Source organism: Schistocerca cancellata, chromosome 1, assembly GCF_023864275.1.
Source record: "Schistocerca cancellata isolate TAMUIC-IGC-003103 chromosome 1, iqSchCanc2.1, whole genome shotgun sequence".
Taxonomy (NCBI): domain Eukaryota; kingdom Metazoa; phylum Arthropoda; class Insecta; order Orthoptera; family Acrididae; genus Schistocerca; species Schistocerca cancellata.
In genome coordinates, this window is record NC_064626.1 from 791,806,068 (window position 1) to 791,830,405 (window position 24,338).

The 24,338-nt window shown below is 46.9% G+C and overlaps 1 protein-coding gene across 1 annotated transcript in view; it reads left to right on the forward strand.

Annotated features, from left to right (window-relative positions):
• Positions 1–24,030, forward strand: part of LOC126187625 (tenascin-like) — a 194,520-nt gene extending 170,490 nt beyond the window's left edge. The window contains exon 9 of the mRNA XM_049928825.1: positions 23,773–24,030. Within this exon, the coding sequence (XP_049784782.1) occupies positions 23,773–23,843 (71 nt within the window). The 3' untranslated portion in view covers positions 23,844–24,030. The remainder of the gene's footprint in view (positions 1–23,772) is intronic.
• Positions 24,031–24,338: the final 308 nt, after the last annotated feature.

The following is a 24,338-nucleotide window of genomic DNA, read 5'->3' on the forward strand; positions in this document are numbered from 1 at the left end:
CTTTGGCACAGAAGAACTGGATAATTTGAAGCTGTCAAGGATTCATGCACCAATTAAAAAACAGTTCTCTTGAGGTACAACGTGCAAGATTAACAACACTATATGTTCATCTGAAACTTTGACATCTCGTTGGTCCTAGCCGACAACGTTGATTGCTATAGATGAGGTCCCTAACTGGGACTGCGCTACTCCATGCTCAACACTATACTGACCTCAGTGCGAGGCTGCTGTTGTTGCTGACATGGAGGCGTGGTCTTGCACGGCTGCAGATTGCAGCAAGCCCTCGTTAATGCCTGTAGTATAAATTCACTTTGCCGATTTTGCTGTGTCATTGTGACCTCTGGAAGATACCACATAAAGCACGTTTATTAAAGACACCAATCGACAGACGGAATAGAACTGCCTCCTGGACAGAGAGTTCTTCTATTTATACAAGCATAGAATATTCCAGAACATACAAATATTACAAATATAAAGAAACCAGCTGAGTACCTGGTGCTGCGTGGATATGTACGTATTCCGATCCTCTGTTAGTCCATCTCCTCCTTACCCCTTTGTCCATCTGCTCCGCATCTCACCCTGTGTCCATCTGCTCTTCCCCACTCTCTCTCGTTCTCCATCCATCACCTCCTTCTCCACTCTATCTCCTCTTCTTTCCTCAGAGTTCATATCCTTACGTCCTCTAAGTCAATCTCCTCCTCCTCCTCCTCCTTCTGCTCCCCCTCCTCTGTCCGTCACCTCCTCCCATTCTCTCTGTCCACCTCCTCCTATTACCTGCATCCATCTTCTCCTTCCCGTCCACCTCTCTCCACAACTAAGTTATCACCATGGGCCAACAGCAGGCTGTTGGCTCTTACCCCTGTGGTATTTCTTTCCTGGTAGTAAGTTATAAACTGATGTAAAAAAAGTCGCAACCTCAAAAAATTAATTAATGTTGAGTAATGAAATTTCTGGAATACATTTGTCTAGGTAACATATTTAAGCTATTAACATTGCGAGATGGCAGGTTAATGTAAGCGCGAGATGACCCATTGCAAGTATGAAATGCTCGTACATTAACAACCACCAGAACGTTGAATGCAAGCCTGCAAACGTATGTGCATTGTGTTGAATAGGTGCGCGGTTGTCAGTTTGTGCGATGGACTTCCACGCCTTTTGCACTTGCTCAGTCAGTACAGACAGTTAATGCTGTGTGTGGATGACGCTGGTTTGTCGTCTGATGACGTCCCATATGTGCTCGATTGGAGACGTGATCGAGCAGGTCACTTGTAGACACTCTGTTTAGTATGTTAGGTTGCAACAACGGTATGCAGAGGAGAGTTATCCAGTTGCAAAACACCCTCTGGATTCAGGAATGGCAGCTCAGCCGATCGAACCACCAGACTGACGTACAATTTTGCAGTCAGGGTGCGTAGGATAACCACGAGTGTGCTTCTGCTGTCATACAAAACCGCATTCCAGACCGTACCTCCAGGTGTAGGTCCAGTACGTCTAGCACGCAGATAAGTTGATTACAGGCCCTTTATTAATACATTTCACTCATATTTGTACACATATTTCACCTGTTTCCGTACCGTATTTTGGTCTGCAGTTTCCTTTTCATGCAGCTTTACAATGTCATATCTCCTGAACAGTGTTCCTTTTAGTTATATAATTTTACAGGTACATTCAGTGATATATTTGGATGCTGTCTGCGAAATGTTATGCAAATAGAAATGGTAGTAAAGATGTAATAAATTAAAACGTCATGGATGATGCGAAAGTTTTTTACGCATCTCAGTGTTTATGACGTCATATCTCCTGAACTACGTGTCGCACAATGATGTAGTTTTGTAGGTACGTTCATTGGCATATGCGGATAAACCAAAACTAAACTCCATTCGCACAAACTTCGGAAGGCCCGACGGTACCGACCGACTGCTTGTAATGCACAGCCGACAGATATCACAGGATGCTGATAGGGAGGGGCATGTTGTCAGCACACAGCACTCCCTGCCGGTGCCTGTCTTCGTAACTGGAGTCGCCACTTTTCAATCAAGGGCCCCCAAGGGTTGAGTGCACCCCCGTTGCCAACAGTGCTCGACGTACCCGGACGGTCAACTATCCAAATGCTAGACAAAGCCGATAGCGCTAAAGTTCGGTGGGCTGACGGGAAACGATAATACCACTGCGCAAGGGCATTGGCCGTATGTGCATAATATCTGCGATATTCGTTGAGAATGTAATGAACAGCAAAGAAATAATAAATTTGTCACATATTATGTGCAGTGTTTCACGCATCACAGTATTTGTGATGTCATATCTCCTGAATTAAGCGCCGCACAATTAAATAGTATTGCAGGTACATTCAGTGATATGTGTGAATACTGATTGTAAGATGTGTCACGAATACTGTTTTACTAGTGAAGAAGTAATAAGTTAAAACTTCATGCCTGATGCGGACGTTTTACTGCATGAACAGCGAAATGTAGTAGGGAATGAACTTCTTCCTTCCATATTTTGTAGGAGTTGGCAGCGAGAAATTTTTTTTTAAAGGTCTGAGATTATATGTGAAGTTTGCTGCGAGTCACTAAGTGCTCTCATCTTGGAATCTTGGGCTACACTTCTTTTTCATCCTCGCCCCTGCCCTTTGCCCAAAGCGATTCTTTCCTGGTAGTAACTGGCATGTGTACCTTCTCAGATTCAAATCGGTCAAGTGATTTAAAGGGAGATTTGGAACATACATTTTTATTATACGTATACTGTGTATATGTGTATGTTTTTAAGAATTTTCTAGAAAACATAAATAATAAATAATTACTGGTGATCGGATTCGAACTGGTGACCTACAGCGCGCCAATCAGCGAGACTAACCGCTAATCCACTTTCTATGTGGCGCAGCTAGTGGCAGTATTACTAGCAAATAAGTCCTTGCTGGGCATTCTTCTACACACCTGGAAATGGAAAAAAGAACACATTGACACCGGTGTGTCAGACCCACCATACTTGCTCCGGACACTGCGAGAGGGCTGTACAAGCAATGATCACACGCACGGCACAGCAGACACACCAGGAACCGCGGTGTTGGCCGTCGAATGGCGCTAGCTGCGCAGCATTTGTGCACCGCCGCCGTCAGTGTCAGCCAGTTTGCCGTGGCATACGGAGCTCCATCGCAGTCTTTAACACTGGTAGCATGCCGCGACAGCGTGGACGTGAACCGTATGTGCAGTTGACGGACTTTGAGCGAGGGTGTATAGTGGGCATGCGGGAGGCCGGGTGGACGTACCGCCGAATTGCTCAACACGTGGGGCGTGAGGTCTCCACAGTACATCGATGTTGTCGCCAGTGGTCGGCGGAAGGTGCACGTGCCCATCGACCTGGGACCGGACCGCAGCGACGCACGGATGCACGCCAAGACCGTAGGATCCTACGCAGTGCCGTAGGGGACCGCACCGCCACTTCCCAGCAAATTGGGGACACTGTTGCTCCTGGGGTATCGGCGAGGACCATTCGCAACCGTCTCCATGAAGCTGGGCTACGGTCCCGCACACCGTTAGGCCGTCTTCCGCTCACGCCCCAACATCGTGCAGCCCGCCTCCAGTGGTGTCGCGACAGGCGTGAATGGAGGGACGAATGGAGACGTGTCGTCTTCAGCGATGAGAGTCGCTTCTGCCTTGGTGCCAATGATGGTCGTATGCGTGTTTGGCGCCGTGCAGGTGAGCGCCACAATCAGGACTGCATACGACCGAGGCACACAGGGCCAACACCCGGCATCATGGTGTGGGGAGCCATCTCCTACACTGGCCGTACACCACTGGTGATCGTCGAGGGGACACTGAATAGTGCACGGTACATCCAAACCGTCATCGAACCCATCGTTCTACCATTCCTAGACCGGCAAGGGAACTTGCTGTTCCAACAGGACAATGCACGTCCGCATGTATCCCGTGCCACCCAACGTGCTCTAGAAGGTGTAAGTCAACTACCCTGGCCAGCAAGATCTCCGGATCTGTCCCCCATTGAGCATGTTTGGGACTGGATGAAGCGTCGTCTCACGCGGTCTGCACGTCCAGCACGAACGCTGGTCCAACTGAGGCGCCAGGTGGAAATGGCATGGCAAGCCGTTCCACAGGACTACATCCAGCATCTCTACGATCGTCTCCATGGGAGAATAGCAGCCTGCATTGCTGCGAAGGTGGATATACACTGTACTAGTGCCGACATTGTGCATGCTCTGTTGCCTGTGTCTATGTGCCTGTGGTTCTGTCAGTGTGATCATGTGATGTATCTGACCCCAGGAATGTGTCAATAAAGTTTCCCCTTCCTGGGGCAATGAATTCACGGTGTTCTTATTTCAATTTCCAGGAGTGTATATGCCCTGATTGTAGTACTGATGTCCCGCTGTTCACATCCAAGCTCGAATTGTTTACAGTTGTGATGAATGAAATGGCCGTAGACGTTGTATGCAGTATACAGTTCTCAACTCTTGGTTTACGTCAAAAGTCAGTTCCTTCTTATTAAGTTTTCCAGTGTTATTTCCATGTGCACCTATCCACCTTGATTACTGTCTCCCGCAAAACTTAGCCTACGGCACGCTTGTACTCTTATATTACACAATTTTAATCATTATAATTCAAGCAGTGTTCAAAGTCATTTGAATGTTTTTTGGCAGCACTCGGTTTGACTTGTTGCCTATGCCAACGCGTCTCGGGATCTTTGACCGACGTTCGTTTAGTAGATTACGTTGCGTTTTTCAAAGTGTAAGTGGCTAATTCTGGCTAGTACTGTCAAATATTGACCCTCCTTTGCTGGTGGCAGAATGAGATCGAGCAGGTGGCCAGAGATTACATGTAGCTGTCGCACCGACCTCTGTGGACCTTCCCCTGCTCATTAGCGCTGTGGTTCTCCCATTGTTACTCGCAACAGTCGTTTACTGTAGTGGCTGAACCCAATCTCTGCGTGTACTGAGACTTTTTCTCTTTCGTGATGAAGCTATTGTCGTGCTTCTTAAATTCGATGACTTCCTCAACAAACGGGTGTGGTACTTATTCTGATCAGCGAGAACCTGGTATCGGCGAATTTTGTTTCATAGTCGGTCTCACACAATGCCTCACAAAGGGCCGAGTTCTCCATTTGTCGCAATTTTCAGCGACGTTCAAGTTCGATTATCCTGTGACTGATGGATTATCCACTCATTCCAACATAGCTTTTCAACGTCTAAATGGTATGCAGTATACTCCGTCACTGTAAGTCCGTCTCACTTTTCATTCATCAGTCTGAGGCACTATCTTCTGGCTGGCTGCGTTTGCTCAATTATGACAGGTTTCTTTTGTCACTCGGGGGATATATGGCAGAAAGGCCACGGCAGACGTTTCTTCTTCTGACTTATTACTACACCAGGTGTTAAGTTTCGTGATACTTCTTATATCCCTGGCGGAGTACCTAGTGTATCATAGAGAGCATTCCAGGTGTCAGAGCTTGCAAGGTGGTAGAACTTGTCCTCAAGGTGGTGCGGCTCGTAGATTCGCCTCACGCAAATTACGACTGTGTTAATCACATCTCTTTTCTTCCTCAGATAATTATTTGAGATTTTGCGCAGGTATTAGTTCTCGTTTGTAGGTTTTCGATTCACATTGCGCCCAAATTCTCAGAAATCTTCGCAACCAGCACGTTCGGGAGGAGTTGGTCCTTCTGTGTCTTCATACTGCTATAGAAGTCCAGTTTAGCATCATTGACGATAACACATTTGTTAAGGAGCTATACAAGTTTGTCTTCCTAAGTGCTGTGCCACAACCTAGCTGAGAGAGCAGCAGTCTCATCAGCAGAAGCGAGCTGGTATGTGCTCTACTTGCAGTTCTGACAGCGCAGCAGTGTGTCAGGTGGCAGTGTTAACGTCGTAGGATGATCGTCGAACCGTGGACACTGGCGGCCTCCAGTTCTATGTGTCGATCTCCAAAGTGCTCTCGTTGACATCAAAGACTTCCAGAAGGGAGTCACACCCCCAAGTCCACCTGAAGTACAGTAGAGTCCAGTTAATCCGAACTAACTGGGACAAGACCTCGTTCGGATTACCGATTTGTTCGGATTAGCCGGAATTACGGTGACGAGTTTCTTGAACGAAGTGTACCAAGCAGATAAGTAGGTACACCATGGTAACAAATGGGAGCAAGTGTGGGAACAATGGCTCGCTCTCACTCGCTGCCCTTGTTGTTGTGCATGGTTGAGACCTTTGTAGTCTCTGCGGCCAGTGTACTGCCAGTTTGCTCGCAAAGCGCTTGGTTATGTTAGTTATCGATCGCTGGCTCGCGTAACAGTTCTATTGTATTCGTTCAGGTATAGAGGTGTACACATTTTTGTCATGAGTAAGCGGAAACATACAACGTTAACTCTCAAAGAAAAACTGACTGCTTTGAAGCGGATAGACAAAGGTGAGAATGTATCTAAACTGACAACGGAACTGAGTGTTGGTAAAGCAACGATTTGTGATTGGAAGAAGAACCGAGTGAAGCCTGAACAGTCCTGTGCAACGTCTTCGGGAGAAACACTCGAAATTTGGCAGACTTTGAAACAGTTCCAGTACGATAAAGTGGATGAAGCTCTTTTCCTTTGGTTTACGCAGGAAAGAGATTGGTTGGTTGGTTGGTTTGGGAATGAGACCAGACAGCGTGGTCATCGGTCTCATCGGATTAGGGAAGGATTGGGAAGGAAGTCGGCCGTGCCCTTTCAGAGGAACCATCCCGGCATTTGCCTGGAGTGATTTAGGGAAATCACGGAAAACCTAAATCAGGATGGCCGGACGCGGGACTGAACCGTCGTCCTCCCGAATGCGAGTCCAGTGTCTAACCACTGCGCCACCCCGCTCGGTCGCAGGAAAGAGAAAGGGGAACTCCTTTGAATGGGGCACTGGTTCAGGAGAATGCTGTTTACCTGAACAAATTAATGAATAGTGATGAGTCTTTTAGTGCGAGTACGGATTGGTTGGACAGATTCAAAAAACGTCATGGAATCCGTCAGCTAACAATTACTGGAGAGAAACTTTCTTCTGACCGTGATGCAGCGCAGCAATACTTGGAGGAGTTTGAAAAAATGATAAGAGAGGGAAAGTATTCTCCTTGACAAATTCAAAACGCTGACGAGATTGGCCTTAATTTCAGGGCATTTCCAACAAAAAGGTACGGTCAAACTTTCATGAAACATTCCTCACACACAAATAAAGAAAAGATGTTATGTAGACATGTGTCCGGAAACGCTTAATTTCCATGTTAGAGCTCATTTTAGTTTCGTCAGTATGTACTGTACGTCCTCGATTCACCGCCAGTTGGCCCAATTGAAGGAAGGTAATGTTGACTTCAGTGCTTGTGTTGACATGCGACTCATTGCTCTTTGCTCATTGCTACATCAAGCACATCAGTACGTAGCATCAACACGTTTGTGTTCATCACGAACGTGGTTTTGCAGTCAGTGCAATGTTTACAAACGCGGAGTTGGCAGATGCCCATTTGATGTAATGATTAGCACGGGGCAACAGCCGTGGCGCGGTACGTTTGTATCGAGACAGATTTCCAGAACGAAGGTGTCCCGACAGGAAGACGTTCGAAGCAACTGATCGGCGTCTTAGGGAGCACGGAACATTCCAGCCTATGACTCGCGACTGGGGAAGACCTAGAACGACGAGGACACCTGCAATGGACGAGGCAATTCTTCGTGCAGTTGACGATAACCTTAATGTCAGCGTCAGAGAAGTTGCTGCTGTACAAGGTAACGTTGACCACGTCACTGTATGGAGAGTGCTACGGGAGATCCAGTTGTTTCCGTACCATGTACAGCGTATGCAGAAACTATCAGCAGCTGATTGGCCTCCACGTGTACACTTCTGCGAATGGTTCATCCAACAGTGTGTCAGTCCTCATTTCAGTGCAAATGTTCTCTTAACGGATGGTCAACGTGGTCAAATTGTAAATTTTCACAATCAACATGTGTGGGCTGACGAGAATCCGCACGCAATTGTGCAATCACGTCATCAACACAGATTTTCTGTGAGCGTTTGGGCAGGCATTGTTGGTGATGTCTTGATTGTGCCCCATGTTCTTCCACCTCCGCTCAATGGAGCACGTTATCATGATTTCATACCGGATACTCTACCTGTGCTGCTAGAACATGTGCCTTTACAAGTACGACACAACATGTGGTTCATGCACGATGGAGCTCCTGCACATTTCAGTCGAAGTGCTCGTAGGCTTCTCAACAACAGATTCGGTGACCGATGGATTGGTAGAGGCATCAATTCCATGGCCTCCACGCTCTTCTGACCTCAGCCCTCTTGACTTTCATTTATGGGGGCATTTGAAAGCTCTTGTCTACGCAACTCCGGTACCAAATGTAGAGACTCTTCGTGCTCGTATTGTGGACGGCTGTGATACAATACGCCATTCTCTAGGGCTGCATCAGCGCATCAGGGATTCCATGCGACGGAGGGTGGATGCATGTATCCCCGCTAACGGAGGACATTTTGAACATTTCCTGTAACAAAGTGTTTGAAGTCACGCTGGTACGTTCTGTTGCTATGTGTTTCCATTCCATGATTAATGTGATTTGAAGAGAAGTAATAAAATGAGCTCTAACATGGAAAGTAAGCGTTTCCGGACACATGTCCACATAACATATTTTCTTTCTTTGTGTGTGAGGAATGGTTCCTGAAAGTTTGGCCGTACGATTTTGTAACACCCTGTATTATCACAACCAGAAAAAAAGCATGGATCGTTGGTAAGCTGTTCAAAGAAAGGTTTCACGGCCAGTTTGTTCCCTCTGTTCGACGGTTTTCTAAGGAAAATCATTTGTCTCCCCGTCAATCCTTTTGATTGATAATGCGCCATCTCACCCCAACACTGAGAAATCATGTGACGGAGAAATTGTGGCGAAGTTTTTGCCGCCGAATGTTACACCACTTCTACAGCCGATAGACCAGGGCGTACTGCAAACCTTAAAACTGATTTACAGAAAACAGTTTTTAAGAATGCCGGTCCAAGATCATAGCATCCTTTAGTGGACAAAATAAAAGGCCAATGTGAAGGATGATGTTTATTGGGCCGCTGAGGCACGGCAGAATATTTCAGAAAATACTCTGAGAAAATCGTGGAAAAAACTGTGGATATCTCTTCAATTTCAGGAAAACCTAGTTGAAAATGAAGAGCAAAATCTACTACAAATGATACAGGCAATCCCTTGATGTGAAGAATCTAGTGAAGGAGACGTAGATGAGTGGATGGCAGAGGATGGGGCACGTGTGGAGAACCTTACTGAAGCTGATTTAGTTGCTGCTATGATTCAAGAGCAGGAAGAAGTGGACTGCTGTGACGGAAGTGACAATGAGGCTGAAAGCGACAAAGGAAAGCTGGTGCCAGACGCAGCAGAAGCCCTTGACCTCGCACTACGTTATTGGAACCCACTGCTACACCTGCTGATTTGATGTTTATGAGACGATGTCGCAACTATGCGTCAAATAACAGACTGTCTTCATTACGTCAAAAAACAATGACTGAGTTTTTGTCATCTAAAAAGAAGGGATAAAATGTCCTCTGTATTTTAGTAAGTTTGACAGCTTCTCTTTCATTGTTATACATTGTTTAAACCTAATGTTTTCTTGCCAATTTTTCTAATACGTGTTTGCTGTACTGTGTAAATTAAAATAGTGTGTATGTGCAGCAGTTTACCGCACGGTTTTCCATATTTAGACCAACGTTTTTCATGAATGAAATTTTCACTCTACAATGGAGTGTGCGCTGATATGAAAATTCCTGGCAGTTTAAAACTGTGTGCCGAGCCGGGACTCGAACTCGGGACCTTTGCCTTTCGCGGGCAAGTGCTCTACCAACTTTTTTTTTTTTTTAGTTAGGGCTATCCGTTGCCACTTTTTTTTATATGATTACATTTAGGGAGCGTGTACAAATGAGAATTCTAGTAACTATGTGTTACAAGTAAGTGTTACAACAACAAAGGTGGCATAAAAGAGTAATCAAAAAATAAAAATATAAACCACTGATGTAATTCTAACTAAAAGGTTCTTCAATAATGTAACTGGTTCCACTTGGAGCCTCGCCATCGTTATCTGAAATATCCAATAGCGCCTTTGAAGGGCATCGGCCGGCCGAAGTGGCCGTGCGGTTAAAGGCGCTGCAGTCTGGAACCGCAAGACCGCTACGGTCGCAGGTTCGAATCCTGCCTCGGGCATGGATGTTTGTGATGTCCTTAGGTTAGTTAGGTTTAACTAGTTCTAAGTTCTAGGGGACTAATGACCTCAGCAGTTGAGTCCCATAGTGCTCAGAGCCATTTTGAAGGGCATCTGCAACGGAGGCATTCTGCTTCGCTAGTGCCTCAAGGAAAACAGTATCCTTGCAGCAGCTTGTCTCTTCCTTTGGTCATGGCTGACAAGGCAGAACGTTGAGCCGTTAGTGTGATGCGGCACAGCACATTAACCACAGCCTGGCACTCCCCAGCTGAGTGGGGGGTTAACGAAAACGCTGCGTAAATAATTTGCGAAGAGCGTACGGTATTTCGGTGTGCGTTCGAGGGCATTGTGAGCATTTTGTAGGAACCACCAGTAATCAAGCTGCTCTTTCTCTCCGTCGCTAAAGATGTAGGCGACGGTAAGTCCTTTGAACCATGTAAGCGCATTTTGCAGCCGGAAAGTAAGTTTCATCGGGACAGAGTAAGGTCTGCGGGTCAGTCATATCAGGTGTGACCCGGAGGTAACAAGCCAATATCTTCTGTGTTAGTCGCCAAACTCCGGACGATGATGCGCAAGTAAAACGATGTTCGTCGGTATCCAAAAGGTATCTGGGCAATAAGGGGAGTCTGCCAGTCCAATAGTGTGAAGTCGCTGGCGTGTGGCATATTTTTTGTTGGCGATCTGATACCACTTCGAACGCACCGTGGATGACAGAAAGTGGTGGTGTATCGTTCTCCACACTCTTGGCCAGTGAACCGTAGGGTACTTGTTTTCCACCACGTTATGGTGAACAGCCCGCAGAAGGTTGGTATAAAAATCTTTCGCCTTTGGTGGACGTGTGGCGGAGAGGTTCGATCTGACATAGCTGTAATCAAGAATGAAGGTCGACACATGAGAGAGCTGTGGTGCGACGTGCGCAACCGACACCGGCGGGACGTTAGAGGCTGGCATCAGAACCTGTAGTAAACGACCCGTGAGAGAGGTATATTGACTTTTCCATCGTTTCCTCATGTTGCTCATGTAAAGGGCAGCTGCTCTCGCCCTGACGTTGACCAATCCCAGCCCTCCTGTGTGCACTGGGAGGGTAAGAGTGTCGTATCGTACTTTAAAGATATGACCTGCGGAAACGTAGTAACTGAAGGCCGCCTGAAGCCGGCGACCTATCTGCAGCGGTAGTGGGAGGACCTGTGCCACGTGGTTGAGTTTGGATGCTACGTAGAGGTTCAGGTATTCAACACGTTGTAGCTGATTCAAGTCCCGGAGCAGGTTCTGTCGCACCATTGCGCGTATGATCTGTAATAACCGTCGGTAGTTTGCTGCAGCTGTTTTACATACATCTTTCTTGAACGTGATTCCCAAATATCGCAGATCAGAAACTGGTGGGAGGGGAGCGAGGGCTTCCGGTCCGAGACCACGCCCAATGTCCAACGCCGCCGACTTGTTGATGTTCAGAAGACTGCCTGCGGCCTGTCCGTATCGCTCAATCCAGGTTAGTACGCTTTGAACTTCGTCATTGGAACGAACCAGCAGTAGCAGGTCGTCAGCGTATGTCCTATAGCGAAAGGTGACGTCCCGCAGCGTGATGCCAGATAGGCGGTGGTTAAGGCCCCCTAGGAGTGGCTCGAGTGCGATTGCATAAAGGTAGGTAGAAAGGGGACAACCCTGTCGTAGAGACCTCTTAATGGGTACTGGTCCTACCGTCCTTCCATTGACCTGGACGTGTGAGCTGGCTGCGGTCCAAAGACGCCGTAGGGTGTCGATGAGGCCCGGGGGGAATCCCATACAGTCCATCACTCGTAGGAGGAAGTTGTGGTGCACTCTATCAAAGGCGCGGTTGAAATCGACGGAGACGATCGCCGCTCTCAGACGGCACTCAGAAGCGATCGCTATTAAGTCCCTGCAGTTACCGGTGGCCATGTGTATGTTGGCTTCTCCCCCCTGCGACGTCTGTTCTGGAGCGAGGATCATCGGCAAAGTCGTCTTAATACGGCTCGCCATAATCCTGGTGAAAATCTTGTAATCGGCGTTCAGCATTGTAAGCGGCCGATAGTCGTTAATCGATAGCCCTCCACCTGGCTTGTGTACTGGTATGAGGAGACCTTCTACAAACGCTGGCGGCACAACACAGTCTGGAGACATAAGTTCGCGGAACATTATAACCCAGCGAGGCATCATGATGTCACGGAAAGTCCGGTAGAATTCGATGGGCAATCCATCAGGTCCAGGAGATTTATTGGCCGCACCTTTGTCCACGGCGTCTTCGACTTCTTCGAGTGAGATTTCCTCTGTTAGTGCATTCACGGTAGCCTCGTCGATAGTACGTGTTATCTGCTGTAACACTTCAGTAGTGGCCTCGTCATTGACGGTTCTTTCCTTGTAAAGATGACGAAAATGATCCTCCACCGCCTTTACTATGGTTGCTTGCGTCGTACATAAGCGACCGTCGTGTGTCCTGAGTTGTGTGATTAAATGTTGGCGTTGTCGGCGCTTATCCGCCACAACGTGGTGCATAGTGGGTTCCTCTGCAACCGTTCGGTCGTGCCGTCGCGAGCGGACTACTGCACCTTCTAGTCAACGCTTCGTCAATGATAGTATGTGAGCCTTGATTCTGCTTTGGTTATGATGTCTCTCCGGGGAAGGGGGTAAGGCGTCGAGGTCCCTGAGTGCCGCGTAGTAAAAATCGAGGGTCTGTCGATGCCACGCAGTCACGTCCTTGCCATATCGCATAAGTGTCCTACGGATTGCTGGTTTGGCACAGAGGAGCCACCACTCCAGGGTCGAGGTGTATCGTGGGTGGCGGCGTTCACAGTCAGTCCACGTTGCTGCAGCTTGCCGACGGCAATCCACGTCCTGGAGATGAGTTATGTTGAGCTTCCAAAAGCCATTGCTGCGCCAGACTTGTTGGGGGCGTAGGTGTATAGTGCAGATATAGGCACTGCGATCGGAATAGGCTTGAGGCCATAATTCGGCGTCCACCACACCTTGTGTGAGATCTTGTGACACATATATGCGGTCAAGTCGGCTGGCCGAATGACTGGTAAGATGAGTGTGGCCAGAGCGGTTACCGTGGACTTTTTCCCACGTGTCGCACAAGTGAAGTTCTTGGATCATCGCACCCAGTTCCGGACAAGGCATGTAATGTGGGATTTGGACCTTGGGGTGAAGTACGCAATTAAAATCGCCGGCGAAGACGCTGTGGTCGTATCGTCCAAGGAAAAGGGGAGCGATATCGTGGAGTAGAATCTGGCGCGGTCGTGACGTCTTGTGGTACCCGACGGCGCGTAAACATTAATGAATCGGGTGTTGAGTGCCGTAAATGCTTTTCCTCGCGCGGAGGGAAGAAACGTGACGTCGGTAACTTCAATACCTTCACGCACTAATATTGCCACTCCGGTGTCTGCAGGGCTACCGGGCGTCACAGGTGTGGCGTAACCGTAAAAGTGCGGGAGTGCAGTCGTTTTCACTTCTTGTAGGAAAGCAAAGTCAACTCCCATGGCTCGTATGGTCTCTTTCAAAAGTTGGATCTTGACAGGAGAACTGATCATGTTGATATTCATTGTCGCCAGGCGGTAAGCCTGGCAACGCGTTGTTTGGGCGAGGTTATCCATGTTGAAGTTGGAGAGAAGTGAACATCGGAAGTGATGTCACCCCCCGTCAAACGCGGTCCTCCTCGTGCTGCTTATGCTGCATGATCCGGCGGCGCCTCAGCTGGCCGCGGGTCGGGATCTTGTGTCTCGACGTCCTCGGCCCACGAAGCGGGCGCGGATGTCTGTTCATGTTCCATAGCCTCGGAATGTTTGGTAGTAAGGGACCGGGCGACTTCGCTGCCTGCACTGGTGCCTTCCCGCTGCTCACTGTTTCTGTCAATGGGCTGATGTTCGAAAGCTGCATGTTTTTCTGTCTGTTCTGCAAGGTTGGAGTCAGTGGAAACAGCCTCAGCTTCGCGGCTGGCTTCTTGAGTGGTCAGTTGTTCTTCCCCGGCCGAATGCGAACCGCTGTGTTCCGACACGGTCCGACGACGGCGCTTTCGGCGTTTCGGTGATCGCTGTTGCCGTACATGGCCTTCATTGTCAAAAGACGGCACTGACTCATGCTCCGCCGGAACAAACGCTTCGGTCGGTACAATAAGGGAATCAATTGCCATCTTGCCGGCGTCAATGTCTGTCGCGTTCGGTAGCTCCAGAGTCGTAGTACTATTTTCCACCACTGGCCAGGTAGGCGGATCATCCAGGTTTTTGTCCGTGGAAAGTGATTCTTGTACCGCTGAAGCGGTCGGCCGTGTCTGTTGTGTGGAGAGCGTCGTGAGCGCCGCCGCGTAAGCGACGGGTAGAATAGTCTTCGCCCTGGTGGTGCAACGTCCTTCGGTGGAAGTTGTGTGATCCGACGCTGGAGGCACTCGGAACGAAGGTGTCCTTCTTTGCCGCATCCGGAACACGTCTTCGGCTGGCCGTCATAAATAACAATGGCCCGGCATCCTCCTATCTGTAGATAGGATGGCACGTGTCGTTGGAGATCTATGCGCACTTGGCGTACTCCATTGAGTACTGGATACGTCTTAAACTGGGTCCATTTTTCAGTCACGTGTTCGTGTACCGTGCCGTAGGGGCGGAGCGCCGCTACAACTTTTGCCGCCGGGAGTTCAAATGGAAGTTCGAATATGCGGATAGTCCGCAGTCCCATTGCGGCATGGCCGACCTCGACGTTGCCAACATTGCCATCTGCGTGGCAGAAGCGGAGTTCTTGTTTCATCTCACGAAGCACCTTGTCGCATGTAGTTTCGTTTTTACATAGACCGTGCTACTGACGATCGAAAAGTGAATGCCGACAATGTCGGCAGCCGGGATCTTGGCTTCCTCTTTTAAAAAGCGTTCGACTTCGAGCGCCTTTGGTCTGGTAAAGTCGTTCCGAAATGTGAATTTCAAGGTTGATCTTCTGTATTGGTTTGCCATGGTCTTGTAGCGCTACGGCGTCACGTTAGTGTCGGCCGAAGAAAGTAAACAAGGCGCGCGGGCTCTCTCTGACAGCGGAGAGCACACACCGCACGTCTGCTTCGCTCGGCTGCGAGAGCCGCACTGACAACTGAGCTACCCAAGCACGACTCACGCCCCGTCCTCACAGCTTTACTTCTGCCAGTACCTCGTCTCCTACCTTCCAAACTTTACAGAAGCTCTCCTGGCAGATTAAAACTGTGTGCCGGACCGAGACTCGAACTCGGGACGAGTTTCATTCTAGAAACATCCCCCAGGCTGTCGCTAAGCCATGTCTCCGCAGTATCCTTTCTTTCAGGAGTGCTAGTTCTGCAAGGTTCGCAGGAGAGCTTCAGTAAAGTTTGGAAGCTAGGAGACGAGGTAGTGGCAGAAGTAAAGCTGTGAGGACGGGGCGTGAGTCGTCCTTGGGTAGCTCAGTTGGTAGAGCACTTGCCAGCGAAAGCCAAAGGTCCCGAGTTCGAGTCTTGGTCCTACACACAGTTTTAATCTGCCAGGCAGTTTCAACGTTTTCCATGTTCGGATTAACCGAACGTTCGGATTACCGGTGTTTGGATTAGCGGGACTCTGCTGTACTCACGTCACCTCAAGTACCAGCATCGTTGTCGGCCTCAAGAATGGAATGAGCAATAGCAGTGACCTTCCCTCTGAAAGGCAGATGGCGGACAGCGTCCTGATCACACAGATCGTGTCAAGCAGACCAGTAGGGTGACGCCGGCGTCCACACCTCAGAAGTTGGCACTGCAACTGGCAGCAGCAGCGTCCTTCCAGCCAGACTCGTGATCGAAGACAGCCAGGAGTGTCGAGGGTCGACCTCCATAGAATCCTCTCGCACTGGATAGCTGCAGCTGACACAAGGGCTGCGACTATGCAGTCCGCACTCAGCAATCAGCAACCACATTTGTTAAGAAGGGTGAGGTGCTGTGAGCTCTGCGGCGGTGGGCTGGCAGTGACATCACAATTCCTGCTTTCACTCGCTGACAGCTCTCCTAGTGACTTCAGACTTTCGCAACATCACCCTTTTTCTGCTGATTCGGCACATGAATACTTACTTTGGTTGTACTTAGGCCTCCTAACGACACTCTACTTTGACACTAGTATGACGCAAGCTCTAGGTTTCCATGATGTTATTATGCTTCGCTTGCAGACTTGCCCACTCAGTCATTCCCCCTTGCAGCAATAGTTTCCGCATCTGCCACAACTCGTTCAGCATTCCCCCCTAGCTGGCAGTCTAACAGTCATTCACACAGGCGGTTCGGCTTCGAGGAGCTCCCAAAGCAGAACTTGGATGAATTTTAGTGTCCGCTGTGGGTACTATTCTTGGAAATAGCACATTTAATCCCGAAACGGACAACATATTGTACAAGATGAGGGAATGGGATGGGTTGTCAGTGATGGAGGAGATGCCAGTTTTAAATGAAAATAGAAAATTAAACGAAACTCATACGGTATTCTACGATTATGGTATACAGAGTGGATTAGACCTGGCCTGGAGTACGAGGCGAAGGCTAATTGCCAGTCTAGGGTTAGGGGTGTAAATAACGAGGAATGGGGAACGGGAGAGTGGCAGTTCACGTCTGTGGGCTGCTGGTCGCTCCTAGTGAGCAGTGCCAGGGCAGACGGCGCTGAGACATCCACTCTGGCTCAAGTCTGGAAACCAAGAGAGAGAAACTAATCTCATCTGTACCCCAGCAGCCGCATTTATGACGGGCCTGCCATGCTCCCTATCGGCTAAACAGTTGCGTGGAATCGCCGGTCTATTCAGCAGCGACGCTGGAAAAGTGGCATGATGTCTTACGCAGCATCTTTCGCTACAGTGATCTGCCTCTGGCCTGAAAGGGCAGTCAGGCATGTAGGCGCCGATGAAGTTCTACTGGGAGAATATCTGAAAGATGTGACTTATACCCTGAAATACCTTTTTTAATAAATGCCTAAATATCCTCAGACTGGCTGCCCAACACGCACGATCCGTCTTAGGAAGTCACCCAGCCATCCATCAATGTGGCTCAAAACAAAGAAGCTGCCGTTGATGTACCTGTACCATATTTAACGTGTTGCAATGTGGCAAGTCCGATCCCTGTCTTTTGATATGCTCGATGACAAAAGTGGCAGCACTAGAGTAAGTGGTCTAACCACAGCAACGCCTTGCAGCTGCTCGTTAAAATCCTCATGGCACATGAAACAGCATGTGATAAGATGATAATGAAACATGTGGGTGAAGTCCTGTGGGAAAGTGGAGCCAGTTTACTCCAGGAGTCTTCAAGTGATACTTCGTTAATCAATGAAACAACTATAGCCGACATATCGATCACGAGAGAAATCAATAACTGTGTTGATATTTAAAAATATTTTATATCCTTTATTTTCCCATCACAGCTGCACAAATTTTTACGGCGTGACTAAAAAAGTACAGACTTTCTATTACTTTACAATAAGCGGAATAGTATTGTACATAAGTGTTGAATTTATGTAGTTCCGCAAGCCACGCATCCTGTCTTTACAGGAACCACACATCATAATAATGTGGTATGCAACTGTTGTCTGTGACTTGAGTAGGTAACTCATTCAGAGATGGGAGAAAGGGGAAAGGGTGAAGAGAGGGAAGGGGAGAAAGAAGTAGGGTGAAGGGTTTGGATAGGGAGAGGGAGCATGATGGAGCATGGGCATAATGGACTTCCGTTCAGAAACTGGTACACGAACTTGCGTAAAAGAGAAAGGTTTAAGTCAAATTTACAGAAAGTAAACGTTATATTAAAAAAATTAACGTTAAAATATTAAGAGCGCAGAAGAATGGAAGTAAAAAAACTATGAAAGCTATGAATAACAAAATTGTGAAAGTGGAATTATGTAAAACAAGTAAAATTAAAAGGACGCGGTTTCTATTGTTTATTGCATTCGCTTGTGCTTGGTGGCGTGGTATGGCACGCAGGTTGTACAAAGTGTGCGGAAGTCAGTCTGCACGCCGGCTTGCTGCTAGGGAGGTTTGTGGGCCGATGCCCAGCCGTCGTCTCTCCTCGGTGAGTGGGGCTGTTGCTCACGCAGAATTTTGTGTCGAGGTACACGGCTGGAAGAGGTCTTCGAAATTTCTAAAATATGCGCTTTTGATAAAATCGTTCTGGTGATTCATTGTATTACCAGGCTCATGTAAGCGGTAAGTAGAAATCTCAGTTCCTTACAACACTATCAGGAGGTGTCCCTTAGGTTCACTGTGTAGCACTTCCAAATGCGCATCAACGTGTCCGACAGAGTGCTTCGATGGTAGAAGACATTCACCAAATACAGCTTTATTATTGTGTATCGCAGCGCGCTCTATGAAATGTATTTGAAACGTCTTTTCCGTCCAACCTACGTTAGCTTTTGGATAGTGTCCACTTCACTGTAAGACGTAAAATGGCATTAATTTAAACACTATGCAGAAACTGGTTCTACGAAAGTCCAGCAATTACATCTGACACAAATCCTTCATAGTTCATTGACATGTAGATGACTATATTGTATTCCCGTTCTCCTATTAACGTGCTGCCATTGATATTACATTGTTGCCGTCTTTTAAAATTCCATTATGTTCATGACATCCGTTCTACTATCTCTTCCCGCCTTCTCTCCCAATCTCCTTCACCCGCCTTTTTTCTCCCCTCACTCTCTTAACATCTTTTCCCCTTCGATCCTTCCACAACCAGATACCTCCCTAAGCTATAGACCACAGCTGCATACAACAGATGACAGGTAATATGCAACTACATAGGTGAATTTAACGGTTATGTACAATACTTTTCTACTTGTACTAAAATAATAGAAACAACATATACAGGGTGTTACAAAAAGGTACGACCAAACTTTCAGGCAACATTCCTCACACACAAACAAAGAAAAGATGTTATGTGGACATGTGTCCCGAAACGCTTAATTTCCATGTTAGAGCTCATTTTAGTTTCGTCAGTATGTACTGTACTTCCTCGATTCACCGCCAGTTGACACAACTGAAGGAAGGTAATGTTGACTTCGGTGCTTGTGTTGACATGCGACTCATTGCTCTACAGTACTAGCATCAAGCACATCAGTACGTAGCATCAACAGGTTTGTGTTCATCACGAACGTGGTTTTGCAGTCAGTGCAATGTTTACAAACGCGGAGTTGGCAGATGCCCATCTGATGTATGGATTAGCACGGGGCAATAGCCGTGGCCTGGTACGTTTGTATCGAGACAGGTTTTCAGAACGAACGTATCCCAACAGGAAGACGTTCGAAGCAATTGATCGGCGTCTTAGGGAGCACGGAACATTCCAGCCTATGACTCAAGACTGGGGAAGACCTAGAACGACGAGGACACCTGCAATAGACGAGGCAATTCTTCGTGCAGTTGACGATAACCCTAATGTCAGCGTCAGAGAAGTTGCTGCTGTACAAGGTAACGTTGACCACGTCACTGTACGGAGAGTGCTACGGGAGAACCAGTTGTTTCCGTACCATGTACAACGTGTGCAGGCACTGTCAGCAGCTGATTGGCCTCCACGGGTACACTTCTGCGAATGGTTCATCCAACAATGTGTCAATCCTCATTTCAATGCAAATGTTCTCTTTACGGATGAGGCTTCATTCCAACGTGATCAAATTGTAAATTTTCACAATCAACATGTGTGGGCTGACGAGAATCCGCACGCAATTGTGCAATCACGTCATCAACACAGATTTTCTGTGAACGTTTGGGCAGGCATTGTTGGTGATGTCTTGATTGGGCTCCATGTTCTTTCACCTACGCTCAATGGAGCACGTTATCATGATTTCACACGGGATACTCTACCTGTGCTGCTAGAACATGTGCCTTTACAAGTACGACACAACATGTGGTTCATGCACGATGGAGCTCCTGCACATTTCTGTCCAGTATGGGGGCATTTGAAAGCTCTTGTCTACGCAACCCCGGTACCAAATGTAAAGATTCTTCGTGCTCGTATTGTGGACGGATGTGATACAATACGCTATTCTCCAGGGCTGCATCAGCGCATCAGGGATTCCATGCGACGCAGGGTGGATGCATGTATCCTCGCTAACGGAGGACATTTTGAACATTTTCTGTAACAAAATTTTTGAAGTCACGCTGGTACGTTCTGTTGCTGTGTGTTTCCATTACATGATTAATGTGATTTGAGGAGAAGTAATAAAATGAGCTCTAACATGGAAAGTAAGCGTTTCCAGACACATGTCCACATATCTTTTCTTTCTTTGTGTGTTTCCTGAAAGTTTGGTCGTACCTTTTTGTAACACCCTGTATAATTTTTGCTCTGTTTTTATATCTTAATGTGATCAGATGTCGTAGAACTTAGTGATATCACAAAAATCTGCAGCTTAGTTAGGTTTAAGTAGTTCTAAGTTCTAGGGGACTGATGACCTCAGAAGTTAAGTCCCATAGTGCTCAGAGCCATTTGAACCATTTGATGGAAATTAGACGATATATTTTTTTAAGAAATAAGAACAAAGCATTTTTAGTTTCTTCAGTCCCGTGTCCGTTATGTATGTGACGGTGGCTGTACTGGGAGGTCAAATGTTTCGACAATTTGTTCATCAGTGAACCAGAAGCACTTACAATCTTTGGCGAACCCACTCGACCATGGTGGTAGGGCTTCTGTGTTGCGCAACTTGCTCAGCACGTATACTTCTTGGAGCATCTGAAAAAAAGGCTAGAAGGACACACCCTTAGCCAAGAGTCACAGTTTTCGCCTTGCAAAAAGTACCTCATCGTCAGGATAGAGATCAGGTAACCAGCACATATGACACATTTTTCTACAAAGACGACAAAGTCATTCATCGTAATATTGTCCGGCTATGTAGAATCGTCAAACCAGCTGGACATGTTGGACGTTTATATTCTGTCACTTACTCAGAGAAAACTGTAGAATTCAGAGATGTGACACTACTCATCCAATCAGAGAGCGGCGTCGCAGGGGATTGTTCTGTGGATGCCGTTGTTTAAACCACGGGCGGGCAACCGGCGGCCCGTGGGTCGTAGGCGGCCCGCGTTAGGTTTCAATCCGGCCAGCGTAAGAGTCCAGGTGAACACAAAATGAATGTACTCTAAAAACGAGTGTGTTGAGGCATAATTTGCTGGCGTAGCGTTTCGGGAAATGGGTGCTATTCATATCGGTGCGTTACCCACAAACGTTAACCTCACAGACGCTATAATTTTGACTTTATGGCTTAAGAGCGCTGCTTTCATGTTACGAGGCGGCCAACGAGCTTAAGTAAGTACGTGTCTCACGTGCGCTGGTACCAAAGGTTGCCCTTGCCTGGTTTAAACTGTGAACGACATTACAAGCGAAATTTGATTACGATAGGATCCTTACTACAAAATGTAGTAATTTGTACTCAGTTCCTAATGTGGTACACTAATGTTGCTTCGAACAACGTGAGATTATCTTGTTATTGTATTTATGATTGAATAAGTTGTTCACTTGAATGAGTCCTGAATTAAAATATCAAAGTCAGTCATTTCTCATCCCAAAATGAGAATACATGCGGTTATTAAAAACAAAAATTCCACCCAAGTGGTCCCTTCATGACCTGGACAGAGCACCTATGTAACTAGGTGGTCTTCGTTGTGTTCTCCTCGTCCCTCTTTTTACTCTAATTCCAGCGATTGTGTTCGAAAGCTTCCTGTTTTTCGTCTGCACCAGCACGATTTAGTGCCTCATTTTCGATGAGTTTCTGATTCCCACAGTTTCTTTTGCCTGGATACCACTTTTGCCTCACTGCACTCACAGCACCTATTTGACAACGTGAGTATAACGGAACAAGTAGTAAATCATTTGTCACTGGTAATCTTAACCTACCTTCCAGACGAAAAGTGTCACAAACTCAAAATATTCCACACGTCGTGTCATGGATACAGGCAGTTCGTTGTTACGTCTGTCTGCATCTTGACCTTTCCTACACTTACAATTTTTACAGGCTGTCTTCTATCTTCTATAATATGCAAAATTGTAAGTTTTGCACGTTATTTTATGCCCGTATGATATCTTGTCTCATTTTGTCCTTCATACATATGACCCCGGACTGCATTAGCCTATACAAATTCGTTTGTTCACGATATTTTGGCACTTAGTGAACGGAAGCGAATATCACCGGTACTTTTCTCCAGCCATTAATATATAATAACTTGAAAGCACAAACTTTTTCGCTATGTGTTAGCTATCCTTAAAATCTTTATGGAATTTTAACACGTTGATCATGACTTCAAAAAAATGTATTCCTTATAAAAACGATATAGTGGTTCAGATAAGCAACATTCTTTTGCTGTTTGTCGAACTTTTCTCAAGTGTTCTGTTGATATATATCCTATCAGTTACACGACAGACACAGACAGTGCTTCAGATAGGTTATCATTTAACTTTCGTAGGTCAACAAAAGACCACATATGGCTTAGGTGTGATAAAGCAAAATTTTTCTTGAGAAATTATGATCTTAGCTTACGTATCAGCACTTCCTGTCATTGGTATTTCGTGGTCGTCTACATGGCAAGTAACATTTACCACTACAAGACTATCATGTTCGAGAAAACTGTAGTCCAACAATGAATAAGACATATATTAAAGTACAAGGTGGTTATAATTAAACTTTCGCTACTTGAGACGCCCCCATGATAGACGAGGAATCGTAGTAAAATGAATCGTTACTGAAAAGAAAGAAAGATATTTTAATTTCCACATGAAAAACCAACATTTGTTAATTGCGCACGGTGTTAACGTTCCACGTTACAGAAGATGCTCAATGTGACAGCCATCTGTATCCACGACAGCCTGGAACCGCACTATAAATTGCTCTGTTGTTGACCGAAACAACGGTGGACCATAGAACGGTCAGCTGTTGTGACACAGCTTGTGCACTACTTCGTGGTCGCACATTGTGTCCAGCATTCTCTACCATGGCAACAGAAACGTCTTTAAAAAATTGTGGCGCATTTAGCCTTCGATCTCTCCCAGGACCAATTCCCAAATAGCCAAATAATTCAAACCTCCGAATCACGTTCTTCAAACCCGTGCAGAAAGAGAATGTCACTTATTACTCTAATGCGTCGATACTTGCATTACCGCTGTCGCATTGATAAAACAACTTCATGAGTAAAGCCCTGCCGACTTTATCCAGACCGATGTTGACTCTGCAATTGCAGTGCACATTGAAGCTTGTGTTTTCAACCCTGCGTCACCGAACGAGTATCAGCGCCTAATGGCGAGTCATGACAATGACACAAATAACAACGCCAATCCTGCAGCGCACAGTCTGAACATAATTCCTAAGAAATCGAGTAGCCATATGGTAGATAGTTTTCCGTCTACACGGGCTCAGGTAGCGAAAGTTTAATTTTAAACACCTTCAGATGTGAAAAGAAGTTGGGTTTCTTAGGAAGGGTTTACTAGGCCATCTTGGTTATATATTTTTCAGTTTAGGTTCTCGTAACAGACAGCAAGTCAGAGGTTATAGGATTCACGCTTTTCGTATCTTGTAAAACATGACACTCACCTAAATTTGACTTGTATTCGTAAGATAAAGGCGACAAGCTGTGGATGAGACGATGTCGTGTGCCTGCAGGTGGCGTGGATCGCCCGTGGCTGGCTGTGGGCAGCGCGCTGCTCTTCCTGCTGACGCGCTGGATGGCGTAGCCGTGACGTCATGCACTGCCGCCTGGTCGCGGAACGCAGCAGTCGGCGATGCAACATAGTTCTACCTGTACATTACATGTTCACCTAGTTTAAGTATCTTCTCTTCCATAGTTTAATTCATATATGTGTCCGTTGTACGTTAATTAAATAGTTTTCTTTTATAATTTCTATGACTGAAATAAATACATACAAGAATATCGATTTTCTTTTCTTTTAATGGGTGTGTACGGTGTAATGAAGGATTAGCAGGACGCGAATCCGTAGCTATCTTTCAGATTCTGCATTCTGAGTGGCATGTTTGTGAGAGTACGTTTCAGAGAGCACACTGCTACCTCAGAAAGCTCCTACTTACGCTACAGGTGAAATGATGATGAGGTCCCATACTCCGAGGAGCGTAGGGAACGATGTGGGAGACCCGCACCGCCGACTAGGCAAGGTCCCGGCGAAGGTGCCTTCCTCCGACCGTAATGGGGATGAATGATGATGATGAAGACG